This window comes from Mastigoproctus giganteus, chromosome 8 (genome assembly GCF_048544385.1).
Source record: "Mastigoproctus giganteus isolate SK-2022 chromosome 8, ASM4854438v1, whole genome shotgun sequence".
NCBI classification, from domain to species: domain Eukaryota; kingdom Metazoa; phylum Arthropoda; class Arachnida; order Uropygi; family Thelyphonidae; genus Mastigoproctus; species Mastigoproctus giganteus.
Genome location: NC_143582.1, coordinates 191908192 through 191922354, shown reverse-complemented (window position 1 = coordinate 191922354; position 14163 = coordinate 191908192). Strand labels below are relative to the sequence as shown.

Genomic DNA, 14163 nt, shown 5'->3' with positions numbered 1-14163 from the left:
GTATGTATGACGTTTTGAATAAGTTGTTTTAAATAATAAAGAATGATTTGGCAATGAAGTGCTAAGTCATTCTTTTAAACAGTTTATTCAAAACACACAAAATTTATTTAAAAAAAAAAGTACGTGATTCCTTAGTACCACGCAATTTTTTGTTATAAACAAAAATAAACAATTTATTTTTGTTTATACCAAAAAATTGTTATAAACAATTTATTTATAAATAAATATTATAATCAATTATTTATAAATTATTATAAATAATTTATAAATAAAATTTTAAATTTGTTATAAACAATTTTTATAATTATAACGAATTACAATTATAAACATTTACAATAACAAAATTGTAGAATTTTATTTTAAAAAACTGATAAGAATTTAAAAAAGTTAACGCAAATTAATCTTTATTTAAAAAAAAAATTGTTCAAAAAAAAATTTAAAAAATTTGTTTTTTAAAATAATTTTAAAGTGGAAAGTTTTTTAAAAATCAGTTTTAAATGTAAATTTTCTCAAAAAAACTATATAAGCAAACCAACGAAAAAAATCAAAAGATATTATTAATATAAATATATATTTTTGAAAAGGTGTTTTAATGCATTTCTGATTATTACCTGTTGTATATAAGAAAATAAATTCATATTTATTTATAATAATTAACATAATTATTCAACTATTTTTATATAGAAACTTTCATAAAATATTTAAGCAATAATTTGTTTTGGCAACATGACAACATGAATTACAGTATGGATCACTCTTTCTTTAGTAAAGAGAAAACCGGTTTTTTACAAAAGACATTATCACGAAAGACAAACACTAACAATTTTTAATAATTACCATTAAAAAACACTATCCAAACAGTATATAATTACATAAAATGAAACAATTTTAACGATAAAATACCACAGATATCTGAGAGCTGAAAAGAATACTAAAATTTCACTAAATTGTCAAGCAATCGAATTAAAATAAATGCTCCACAATTATCTCGAAGAGATATCTCGTTCTGAAATGAGTTAAGGCATAACTGTGGCCTTGTTTCAAAGTGAGTTTACCTTGTATTAATAAGAAAATCAGGCGCTCGTTCTTGCATACGTAATTTCGCTCTTTCCGGATAACAATCAACTAATGAACAGAGGATGTCTCTAGGGCTCGCTACAGGAAAAGCTACATTAACATCTTCCTTCCATCACACATAAGAAAGCTACGTCTCCTTTTACAAAGGGCTGCATCTACCTACTTCTAATGATGTAGATAATGACTAGCGAATCTCTAACAACGCACGCGACTTTCTTTTTTTTTTTATCTGTCTTTCTGAACATTTTTTTTGTCATGGCTACGTGTTTTCCTATAGTAATATACAGGTTGGTGCCCGACAGAAATGTTAGATTAAGAAAGAATGAAAGAATATGACAGGCAAAAAAACGCTCACAATACGCTGTTAACATCCTGATGTTCACAGAGGAACAGGAACATTTGCAAAAGGGAAGAAAGAGGTAAGTTATTGAAAGAAAGAACGTGGAAGGAAAGACAAAGAGGATGCAGGGCAGTAAGAGAGGACAGAATTGAAAGACGGATTTAAAAGGAACATGGGCTAATAAGAGGAAAAAAAATGACAGGGTGATTAACAGATAATGAGTAAGTAAACATGAAATAAAAGATAAGAGAAGTAAAAGGAAATTTAAAATAATACGACAGCAGTTTAAGAGGATTCCATTTTAAGATATTTAGACAATTAAGATCACTTGTTAAATTTTTGTGTAAAAGAAAAAAGAAAGGAAATTAATTAATATCAAAAACACTTCAACTTATTAAGAAGTAGTTTTCGAAGATAATCCTAGCTCAACTGATGTCTTTTGTTCGCGATCTAAGCAACTTACCGATCTGGAATTAAATCTTGATGCATTAGAAGATGAATTTGAGTCATTGAAGACCCCAGGTTTTAAGGGGGCAGGGTAAAGAAAGTTCCGTTATTGATGTGGGTTGATATCAAGCACACATGAATAGAGACTAGATTCATCTGGATAAATATGGTGCAAGGGTCTTCGACAATATCATTGAGGAGACTTTAAGGGTTCATGAAAACTGCTAGGGAGGATCGCGGAATGTAGAGATCCATTTATCTGATGGCGTGGATCAAAATAACACGTGCACACATCTGAAGGTTCTTGGGTAACGATATTCCAAACGGACGGAAAACTAAGGAAACAAGATTAGATGGCTTCAAGTTCCTTTGGTTTTACGTAAAAATACTTAATTTAACTACGTCTACATTTTTTTCATTCATTTATTAATTACACACAATATAGTCTCAACATTATGTACATAAAAGTATATACATGATTTATATACAAGATATATTTACATATAATTATATGCTCTGACAAACATTAAACTCTCATGTGTGTGTGCAAGTGTGTTCTTATTCAGGGTAGCTCCCAGGCATAAGCCCAAATCTACCTTGAGAACTTGGGAATATATAGTCTTTACAAAGCAGCCCTTAAAAAGTATGTTAAATTACTTGAGTCTGATTTTACTGTAGCGCTATTCGCACTTGAAATCCCGCACCCACTGGAGGTAGTGCAATACCAGTGAGTGCCAGCAATCCCGCGCCCCGGGTTGCCCATACCAGGGAGCCAGCAGGGAAAAAAAAAAAATAATAAAATATATATATATATATATATAATAAAACAACAATAATATTCAATAGTCTGGATGGCACAACTATAAACTTCAAAAATCACAGTTCAACTGAATATTTCCTCAGCTGCTGTTTCACATGCACTGGAACCTCCAAAACCAATAACGGTACTATCCAGCAATCTCCAACTGTACGCCATGGATAATAGACGCTTTAGACCACCAGACCCGACGCAATGAATCTGATCCAGCACGGCAGAATCCAAAATGGAGTATTCATGATTGCAGCACAAAAGACAACCAACCAGAGCACCAGACCCAACACCATGAATCAGGTCCAGCACCCCAGCCGCCAGCCAGATGCAGAAACCAATAGTGAAACTCCATGAAGACAATTAAGACACTAGGTTTGCCTCTGAGGAAAGGCTCTGAGAACAGTTCTTCTTGCAAAAACAGCAGCTGAAAACTCCTGAAATAAATTAAAACAGTCACGATTTGCAATAAGCAAATGCACTGTATCAAATGATAAGTCAGGAATATGCGCCATCAAAATCCGCCTTTGGTCTTCATACTCCCGACATAAAAAAATTACATGCATCCAAGTCTCCTGCTCGCCACATGTACAGAAAGGATCTGTCTCCAACCCTCTCTCATATAATTTGGCCCTAAGTGAGCCGTGTCCTGTTAACAAATAAGAAGTGTACATAGAAGGCGTAAACCAAGATGCCACGGTTTTTGCCAATGCATAGTTCACCTGGGGAATATATTTCCTCGTCACAGCTCCAACATCACCACTTTCCCATCTGGTCTGCCATAAATCCATTAATTTGTTCCATATTCGTTGTTTTTCTTCTTTAATATTATTCTCCAAATCAATTGTAATATCCAAAAACGTTATTGATGTACCCTTTTTCAATTTGTACAAAAACCCTCTGTAGACAATAAATAAATCCAATGGCATGGTACCAGCAATTACCTGTAGGGCGTTTGTAGACGCTGTTCTAGGTACTTTCAATAAAGTTAATAACATAGAGCGCTGAAGCGATAAAAGTTTCGATCGAATCCTAGTTTTAGTTACCACAGAAAACCAAACAACAGCCGCATATGCCACTATCTGGAGAAAAATAGTCTTATAATACAATGACAACACTCTCTTATTCAATCCCCACTCCTTACGAGAAATCCTAGCAATGGAGCCTACAGTAATGTATAGAGAACTCCTGGGCCGACCGGGTTAGCCGGGTAAAGTGCCTGCCTGGCAACCCAAAGGTCGCGGGTTTGAATCCCGCCTCGGGCTTGGATCAGAGTAGAAAATGCAAAAACTTTGGGAGGTGCATTATGGCCACAGAAACCGATGCGCCAACAACTGACAAAAAAAAACTTCTGGTTAGGATACCAAGAGATTGGACTGTAGTCAATACCACAGTAAAAGGCAATTGTAAAACCGTATTCGGAATACTCTGTCGAAGTATCGAAATCTAATCTAAAAAAAGTCATTGAACTTCTTGGGAGGGTCAAAATACTGAAGACATAATTGGTGAGGTCGGCAAGAGGGCACACATATGAAGAAAGACATAGGATATGTGAGCTACAGAGCTTGGCAATTGGGCATCTTAGAGGGGGCCCTGATTGGGGTGGAATATATAAAGCTCTGAGATTTTAATTACTGGGATAAGTTACCTTCGTGGAGAGTTGAGGTTGACAGCTTGTGTAAATTCAAAGATCAGTTGGATAGATACCTACATGAGGAGGGAGTCAAATAGACACTTTATTTTTTATTTATTTTTGGCTGGTGCAGCAAAAGCCTGTGAATTCTTTCCACTATATGGCTAACACTAATTTTTATTTATTTCTAATCCCCAATACGCTCTCCAAGTTTTGCAGGAGAGTTCACCACAACCACTCTTTACACTAATATTTATGCAAATCATTTTCAATTTTATTCCATCTTTCTCATATTCGTATAATCATGCAAGCAACTGTTTAGAATTTTGTAATCTGTTAAGTAACGATTTCTCACGCATGCGCGAGTCAAAAACCAGTCGTACGATTTTGGTTTTGGATTGGAGTGAAAGTATTGAAATATTCCACGATCTGTGAGAAGTTAAAGTGTGGGAGATTGCCAACATATCTAACGTACGCCTCGGTAGTGTCAATTGAAAAGTGCTGCAACACTCGGCCAACAGCCCTGATCTATCTTCTTTATCAACTTTTTTTTATTATAATTTTTATTATTTTTTACGTGTATTTAATTGTGATTGACAAAAGGGTTTATCACTTAATTGGGTCCAACCACAGCTCCAAAAAAAAACAAAAAAAAAAACGCAGTTTTCTTTCTTTTGAATGTTTTATGAATAGAGTACGAAACCATGTTCTCCATTCAACTGACTTCTCTTTTCTTTGTTAGGCCAACAGGCGGAGCTGAAGTCGCTGTCAGTCAGAGAACTTCTACCCGACACGGAATACTACATGACTTACGAGGGATCGACGACCATGCCCGGATGTTACGAGACCGTTACTTGGATCGTCATGAACAAGCCTTTGTACATCACCCGGCAGCAGGTATGTGATTATGACGTAATCGGCGTCTTTCATGGTCATTGCGTCTGACGCTTTAAGATTGATGGCTTTCTCGAGAGACTTCAGATGGGGCAGTTAGTGTCACCGGTGATGTACACCGTTTGCCGGCCCCGCCTTGTGGTAAGAGCAACATGATTACTTGCGAGGGATTACGGGGAGAACACAGAGATGATGATGATGGAGAATGTAATTAACTCGCATCTTCGCTCTCTCTCTCTCTCCCTGAGATATTAAATTTGTTTTCGCCCTCCGCGATCGGTCCAAATCGGAATAATTTCTGGCGCGTTTACAGAAATGCGAGAAAATATCAGCGGTCCGGCCCTTTGCCTAGTAACAAGACATACCCTGTAAGAAATGGTCCCCGGTCACGTGGAAACTCTCCGAAGATTTCGCTAATGTATATCTCGTGTTTTCTATTCGTACTCCCTTTCGTCTCTTCGTCACTAACACGGAACCTTTCTGGAAAGCAGTCGAAGTTGTTGAGCGTTTCCCTGTCACCTGTGACTGGCCCGCATCTTCTTACAACTTTTGCCACTTATTGGCGTCCTCTACGTCGCTTTGCCGTAAAATATCTCAAAAAACTAAGAAGCGGATCGCGCTTACTTGCCAATGTCATCTTCCGAAGGATGTGCGGAGTGTAGTAGAGCGGTTAAATTGTGCGGCTTACCCCTGTAAGATCCGTTTCTCCTCTTAAAAGGGTTGCACTTTTCAATGGAGAGTGTGCGATGCAGTGGAGATATTTTTACAGGGGATGTGATGGTGAGTTATTTGGCACAGTTGTGTAAGCCGCTTACACTTGGGGATGGTATTGCGCAATGTCCATTTTTTTTTTATGTCGGGCCATATTTGTAGTGGTGTTGGGCCGGTTTCACGTGCTTATTAACTGACAGCTGTTCTTCGTATGTACATCTTCCGGTCGATGTACTTCAATGTGTTGTGCTTACTGAACTGCATTTTACAGTTTCTGTCAACTTAGAGAAATAAGTTTTGTTGGCTGCTCGTCTCTTCTACGTGTGTTAATCCAGATTTCGTCTTGTGGACAACTTTATTCCAGAGATTCACTTTTTTCACTCTTTGTTCTTCTCTCTCCTTCCCTACTCTTTTCGATTTTCTCTCTCTCTATATGTCTTTCTTTCTATCCACCTCCCTCTCTTCTTGTCTGTGTCTTTCGCTCTTTCCGTCTATGTATATTAGATACCTATCTTCGTGTCCCTTTATCTCTCTTATTTTCTGTATCTTCCGCTTTCTCTCTCTGAGTGTCTGTATATTATATTTCTCTCTTCCTGTCTCTTCGACTCTGTTCTTTTCTGTGTCTTTTGTTCTCTCTCTTTCTCCCTGTCTTTTTGTATACTATATGTCTGTCTTCCTGTCCCTCTTTCTCCTTGTTTTTAGCTTTCGTTCTCTCCTCTCTTTTTATTTCTGTCTACCCTCTTGTTCCTTTCTGGCTCTTTCTTGTATATGTCTTTCGTTCACTCTCTTTCTCTCTGTGTCTTTCCTTCTTTCCCTGTCTTTGTTAGTTCTCTCTCTTCTTTTGTCTATATAAATTATATGTCTACCTTCCTATCCCTTTTTCTTGTCTGTGTCTTTCGTTCACTCTTTTTCCCTGTGTCTTCCATTGTCTATCATTTTGTGACGCCGTATTATTATTTGTTTTTCTTTTTGTCCCTTTTTCCTTGTCTAACTTTCGTTTTCTCTTTTCTCTCTCTCTCTGTATGACTCTCTTTCTGTCCATTTTCCTCTCTACTTATCTGTGTGTTTCGTCTTTGTCTATGAGTATTATATGTTTCGTGTCCCTTAATCTCTCTTTTCTGTATCTTTCCTTTTCTCTCTGTCTCTCTCTCTCTCTCTGAGTGTCTGTAGAGTATATGTCTGTCTTCTTGCCTCTATTCTTTCTTGTGTGGTTTGTTCTCTCTCTTTATCTCGCTGTATTTTTGTACACTATATGTCTGTATGCAAATTACTCTGTTGAATTCCTCTCCCTTTTCTTCTCGCGTTTTTTCTTCGTTTTCTCTCTTTCTCTCTATGCAAATTATGTGTCTATCTTTTTGTCCGTTTATTGCACTTTCTTGTCCATGTCTTTCGTTCTCTCTCTGTCGTCCGCACTATTTTCTTCTCTTCTTGTCTTTGTTTTCTCTCTCTCTGTCTATACAAATTATATGTCTGTTTTCATCTCCCTTTTTCTCTCTTTCTTGGCTGTTTTTCGCTCACTCTCTTTGTCCCTGTGTCTTTCATTGTCTTTCTTTCTCTGTCGCAGTATATTATTTGTCTATCTTCTTGTCCCTTTTCCTCTTTCTTCTTCGGAATCTTTCGCTCTCTCGCTCTGTCTGGCTGTTTATTTTTCTCTTTTTTCTATCTACTCCTTTCCCCTCTGTCTATCTATCTCTATCACTTCCACATAACACTCTCTTCCTCTCTGTTTTCTTCTCCTTTCTCCCCATCCGTCCACTTCTGACCTTGTTCCCATATTTCTCTTCTACATTTATCTCTCATATGATCTCTTTCTAACACTTTCGTTTTCCGACTCTCCAAAGCAGACCTCGTATTACGAAACACCTTTCACTCCCACTTCAAATTTCCATTCCCCCCCTCCTCCTCACCTACACTACAAAACTCCTCGTCGGACCGGTTCCGCCTTGCATTACTGTCCTGGGCCAATTTCGCCCGACTACTTGGATTAGGGTTGCTTTGAATTTTACGGCCACCGAAGAGCGCTGCCACAGCTGTGGCAAAAGTTCGTTTATTGCAGTGGCATTTGACATGCTGTCATGAAGTTGGAGGATCTGTCTGGATCGCAATCTCTTCCGTCCTTCATCGGCTTTACGGCCTTTTTATAGGACTCGGCCAAGAAGTAGAACAATCAGACTTTTGATGCGTTGTGTGGATTTGAGCTCGGGATAAATATCTTAGAGAGGATAAGAAGAAGTTGCTCATCACGGACGTACACTTATAAGCTGCCTTTGTTCTCTCTCTCTCCCCTACCCACCCTTTAGGATTTCACTGATTGGCTTGCTGCTTCTAATCCTCTATTTCTTAAATTCGTTCCTCCGCGTACACCAGACTGAAAGTTCAGCTCCAGAAGGACGAAAATAGCTCTGTTAAAACGAGAATCCGTTCTCTTCTCAGTTCGTGCACTGCCCAGAAGATTACCTGAAATTTCATCGGAACTTCCCCTTCGTTTATCGCTCTCAGTACTTTGGATTAAGGTTTTTTCTGATCGCTTTCAGTCCTTACGTTTTAAGCGGGTTATTCACTTAAGAAGTGAATCTCTCACGTGCTCTCTCTCTCTCTCTGTACACGACTCAATCGAATGACCTCCTTCTCTTCGGTCGCTTCTTACTATTTCAAATATCTCTGAAGCCATTAACGTACTCTGCCGATTTCATTTTCACGTTGATGTTTTAAATTTAATATTTTCATTCGCAAATGAAATTTTAATCCTAGATTATAATGCTGTATGTATTTTGCAGCTTTATGCTCTACGTAAGCTCATGCAAGGAGATTCCAGTAATCCAAAAGCGCCTTTAGGTAACAACTTCCGACCAGCCCAGGTAGTGCACAACAGGGTGGTGAGGACCAATATCGATTTTGATCGCCCTGGGGTAAGCAAAAATTCTTTTTCTGCTCTCTAAGATATTTCACCGTTAATTTTGATCACCAATTAAATTTCTGTATTTTAATCGGGGCAAAAACCCCAACAAATATACAGAATTCAAAAACTCAATTGCATATTTGCTGCTGTTTTATTTTATAGATAATAATTATTCACCAAATAGCTTTATTTTATTTTATCTGAAACGTTATCAAATAATAATTATATTTTTTATCTGATAACTCATTTTTATATAACTATTTACCAAATAACTACATTTTTCTAACTATTTATCAAATAAATATTTTATTTATTAACTATTTATCAAATAGCTACTTTTTATATAACTATTAACGGAATAATTACATTTTTTTCTAACTATTTATCAAACTATTTATCTATTAACTATTTATCATTTATATTATAAAATAAGTATATTTTATTGATTAACTATTTATCATATAACATGTTTTCCAACTATTTATCAAATAACATTTTTATATAACTATTAACAGAATAATTACATTTTTTCTAACTATTTATCTATTAACTATTTATCAAATAATTTTATTTATCATTTATATTATCAAATATATATATATTTTATTTATTAACTATTTATCAAATAACATGTTTTCCAACTATTTATCAAATACCTACTTTTTATATAACTATTTACCAAATAACTACATTTTTATATAACTATTTACCAAATAACTACATTTTTATATAACTATTAAGGAAATAACTAAATGTTTTCCAACTGTTTTACCAAATAACTACATTTTATATAACTATTAACCAAATAACTACATTTTTATATAACTATTTACCAAATAATTGTATTCACCGACATTATTTACCCATAAAACAAACTTTCTCGCCAACTATTAATTGTTAACTTCCCTCATATTAACTACTTATCGAATAACTTATGCATAAATCATATCCTAAACCGAAATCATTTATGCATAAGTTTTCTATTTTCCTTTTTTGCCAATAACTTGATACCATCTTAGTTTATTTTCTAACATATATCCTTTAAATATTATAAATAAAATACCTATTTATAAATCGTGTGAATTTTTAAATTTAATTTTAAGAATTAAAACAAATTTTTAATAAAGTAATAATAATGTTTATAATTATTTCAAAATTAAATTAACTTTTCCAGTTTCGCTTAGTTTATTTACTATCGTTTCAAATTCTGATTCTAATAATTTTTTTTCAAAATTCAAATAAGTATTCAAATAAGTTTTTCCATGCAGGAACAAGAATGCCCCACTATGCATAATAGTATTTTTTATCAAGGTAAGAAGCATTCATGATTTATCGCGTTTAATATGTAGTGGACAATTTACTATTTTGAATAGTTTGTTTTTAATTAATAACGAATTAAAATCTAAATAGGTGTCACGAATGTTGTAGAGAAGCGTGAATTAAGAATTATTATTATTATTTAAATAATTAATTTGGAATAAAAACTAGAATTTTTTAAAAATCGGATTTTAAATTATTCTAAATTCGATTGATTTTTAATTAGTTTTTAAATTATGCTAAATTATTTCAATTTGAGTTGTCAGTTATTTGATTATTTCAATTTCAATTTTTTTATTTTATAATTTAAATCTAAATTAAATCTTTTAATTTCCATTATTATTTTAATTTCTTTTCAATGCAATAATGATTTGAAATTGTAAAAATTATAAAAATTAAAAAAAAATACTTTTTCAATAATTTCAATTAAAAAATTGAAATCATTGCGAAAATTCAATTAAAATTTTTCAATTTTGAATTATTTGAAATTGCGTTATTTAATTATTTCAGTTTAAATTTTATTTTGAAATTTTAATTTAAATTATTTTATTTTCTGAATTGAATTTTAACTTTTTTTTTCGATGCAATGATTTTCAAATGGAAAAAAAATTGCAATGATTTCAATTAAAATCAGTGAAAAAATTCAATTTGAAAAATTTCGGTTGTTTAATTGCTTTATAATTTTAATTCGATTTATTTTATTATAATTTCGATTCTTTTCAACTGAAAATGCAATGATTTGCAGTTGAAGTCCTTTTTGCAATGAATTTAATTAAAAAATTAAAATCATTACGTGTTCTAGTCGTTTAGCTTAAAATTCAAATAATGACCTTTACTTACGTTAATACCTCATTAAAATTTATCTAAAATATTTTAATTAGTCAGAAATTAGTTCAAAAACAATATCTATTTATAATTTATTCCAAAATCGTGTCTAATGTTGTTTTTATTTGCTTCTCGTTACTGTAGCCAATTCAAGGAACTGGCGGTTGTGAATAACTTTTCCTCAAGTGCCTTCCGTCCCATCCCTCGGTCCCAGCCGTAGTCTATAACGTGGGGAGCTTTGTGAAGTAGACTTCAGTGAACAGCAGAGGTCCCCCCTCTCAGTTGTCCAGAATCCCTCCAGCTTTTTGAACCTCGTTATATATTTCCCATCAGGTACGTGATCTCTTCAAAAGCAACAACAACTTCCCGTTATTCTCCAATATTTTGGTAGGGACGTGTAGCATCAAAGCATTTTTCTTAAGTATTTAAATTCTTTCTAATTGAGATAGTAAACGAAGTCTTCAGTCTGTCAAAGTTGCATCCTCTTCCAGTGGAGTACAGCATCCTCAGCTGAGACCTTCATTAAAGTATTTTCTTTAATGATGTTCAATTGGTGCGATTGAACTTGTCTAAACAGTTGATATGAGTTGGGCAGGGAGAGAGAGAGAGAGAGAGAGATTATATGGTAGGAAACGTTAATTAAAGAGAAAATTAGTGCGTTCTGGAAAAATAGGTCAACTTTTAGTAAACGAAGTCAATCGCTCGTTTTATTCATCCTCTAATGAAGAGACGGTATTGATAAAGAGCAGATCTCATTATTGGAAAATTTGGGATAAGATTTTATATCTTGCAAACCACAGAGTTAGGAAATTTCTTCTAAGTTGCAATTCTTCTATGCAGTAAGAGTTTTAAATTTTCGCTCTTTAAACAATTTTATGAATATAAAATCAATGAGAAATATTTCTTTCACTTCTGTTATGAGTAGAGCAAGAGTGGAAGTCAGTGAACTTCCCATCGTATTCCAAAATGTGTGATGGGAAACAGATCTGGGGAACGTGCAGGCCAAGAAAGCATATCCACATCACGTAGACAGTGTAGTCATATCAGAACTGTTTGTGGAAGGGCAGGACACAGAGTCGTCTGCTAATCATGCGTACCGACACAGACGGCATCACGATACTGGGAATCTGGCGGACTGTGGCAGATCTATTTCCTGTCACTAGATCCGTCGATCCTTCCGTTCTGACGTTCTTCTGATGCCACCAGTGGGTAATTTACCTTTCACCGTCCAGCTTCTGCCATCCCAATGATCTAACCCCCTTTCAAAGTTCGAGCAGCTGAATTTAACGTCACCTTACGCGTGTGAAGGGCACTGCATACTCTTAGATAGTAATTCACTCACCGCTTTGTTTGTCTGCTAACATTTACACACGTTTTTATAACACCTTCCAACTTGTATGCTACACACACGATACTGTACATTGTACTGCTGCAATCCGCTTGGCGTGCTAATCGTTTACGTCCGTATACGTCACGGTTTTGCGCTCAAATTTTAAAGTAAATCCGTACACTTTTTCTAGGTGAGGAAGTGTTGAATGCTTTAGAGATGGCAGCTACATAACTATGAAACTTACTTCAATCCCTCAAAAATATTTTTTTAATGTGCAGGGGTAGTGCAAAATATTTCTAAGCGCATGCGCTCAAGTGCGGTTAATACGTATACAGTATTTGTTCAATATACTGTATTAGTATCGTATAACCCTTCTCCTTTTCATAATCCAACCAACCGTGTTGGGAGGAGAAAAGGTAAACAGAATTTCCTCTTATCCAAAACTATTTTTACTACAATGTTACTCTTACAAATGCCCCTAATATCTCTAAGTTTATAGATAGTTGGGATAGGATATAACCCTAGTCGGGGGTCCACTTTGCCAAACCAACACCGCACCACGATAAATGCAAACACCAAGGACGGGAATACGCCCACAACATTTAGTGCCCCGGGATGTCCAACCTCATAATTCGACCACGCCTAGCCTTAATTACACACAACCTCAAACATCGATGGCCCACTAAAATTGATTACCTAGTAATCAATAAGGATGTGGTCCCCTTGGCACGTTTACTATCTTTCCCCAGTCAACTTCCTTTTAGATAGTGTGCATAGTGTTAGGGTCAGGCGCCACCTGTGATTTCTCACATCTGCGCTTCCTTTTAGATAATATAATCTTCAAAAAAAATAGTTATCCAATTAGTTGTCGATAGATGGCGCCACAAAGTAGTGATCTAATCAGTTGATAGATGGCGCTAGCGATTATTTTGAAACTATTGCTTAATAATTGAAATTGTTGATTTTAATTAAACTATTTTTGTGTAATTATAATTCATTCCTTCTTTCCAGGCGTCCACCATGCATCAGTCAACCATCAGTGAGGTTTTCGCTTGTCAGATTCATCTCTCAGGACTTCTGCTGTATGTTTTAAGAAACATCTTCATCAAAACACATTAAAATGGTGGAAATATTGGCGCTCTTGACAGCTTCAGGAAGGAATTTTCTGAGAAAAACTGTTTCCAACTTAGAAAGCTGCATAACTTTCGAAGAAATTTATTCCGAAAAGTGTACCATCATCAGGGAGAGCGGCCATTTTTTTAATGGTGCTAGACAGTTTTCTGTTCTCGCCGCTAGGGGGTTAACAAAAGGAAGATCTCGAATATTCTCCTATTAGAATAGGGTGCTGAAATCAAAGTAGTCCCGGGCCCTTCGAAGATAACGCTGTTGCACTATATCAAAGCTTGTTCCTATCATCTGTTATAACGGACACTGATAAAACAGTCGAGTGCTGAATAGACTTTTATTCCATGGCAAAGAGCGGTTGACAGTGCCACCTAGTGACGTATCTAAAAACTTTCTAGACATTATTTTACTCCTTTGGATTACAGTACCGATTTAAGGCTTCCATTGGTCCCAATTAATGAGTTTAACTGGGTATCTGCTGTCATATCTCGTGAGCAATGTTTTTGTAATCAAGATTACGTTGATCCAAGAGGGGATAAACATTTCACGCATCTTTCAATGATTATGTTCGATCAACTGCGTATTTTTAATCACTGTCTTGTTACCATGGCAGTATAATTAATTAAATTCTGATAATTAAGTAAGAAACTTAAACATATCTTGTTAAATACTATGGAGTTTCTATTTATATTTTAACTGCCCATGTGGTGGAGAATGAAGCATGGGAAAACTTCGGAAGAACAGAATGTGTAGTAAT

At 35.1% G+C, this 14163-nt stretch overlaps 1 protein-coding gene across 2 annotated transcripts in view; it reads left to right on the top strand.

Moving 5' to 3' along the window:
* The window catches only part of LOC150082120 (carbonic anhydrase-related protein 10-like), a 144002-nt gene extending 130055 nt beyond the window's left edge, over positions 1-13947 (top strand). The window contains exons 7-11 of one of the 2 annotated variants that reach the window (XM_090379989.1): positions 5048-5202; positions 8688-8819; positions 10078-10120; positions 11096-11284; positions 13293-13947. In XM_090379989.1, the coding sequence (XP_090236115.1) occupies positions 5048-5202; positions 8688-8819; positions 10078-10120; positions 11096-11121 (356 nt within the window). In that variant the 3' untranslated portion in view covers positions 11122-11284; positions 13293-13947. The remainder of the gene's footprint in view (positions 1-5047; positions 5203-8687; positions 8820-10077; positions 10121-11095; positions 11285-13292) is intronic. The other variant, XM_090379990.1, reaches the window with a different exon arrangement.
* The last annotated feature ends 216 nt before the right edge of the window (positions 13948-14163 follow it).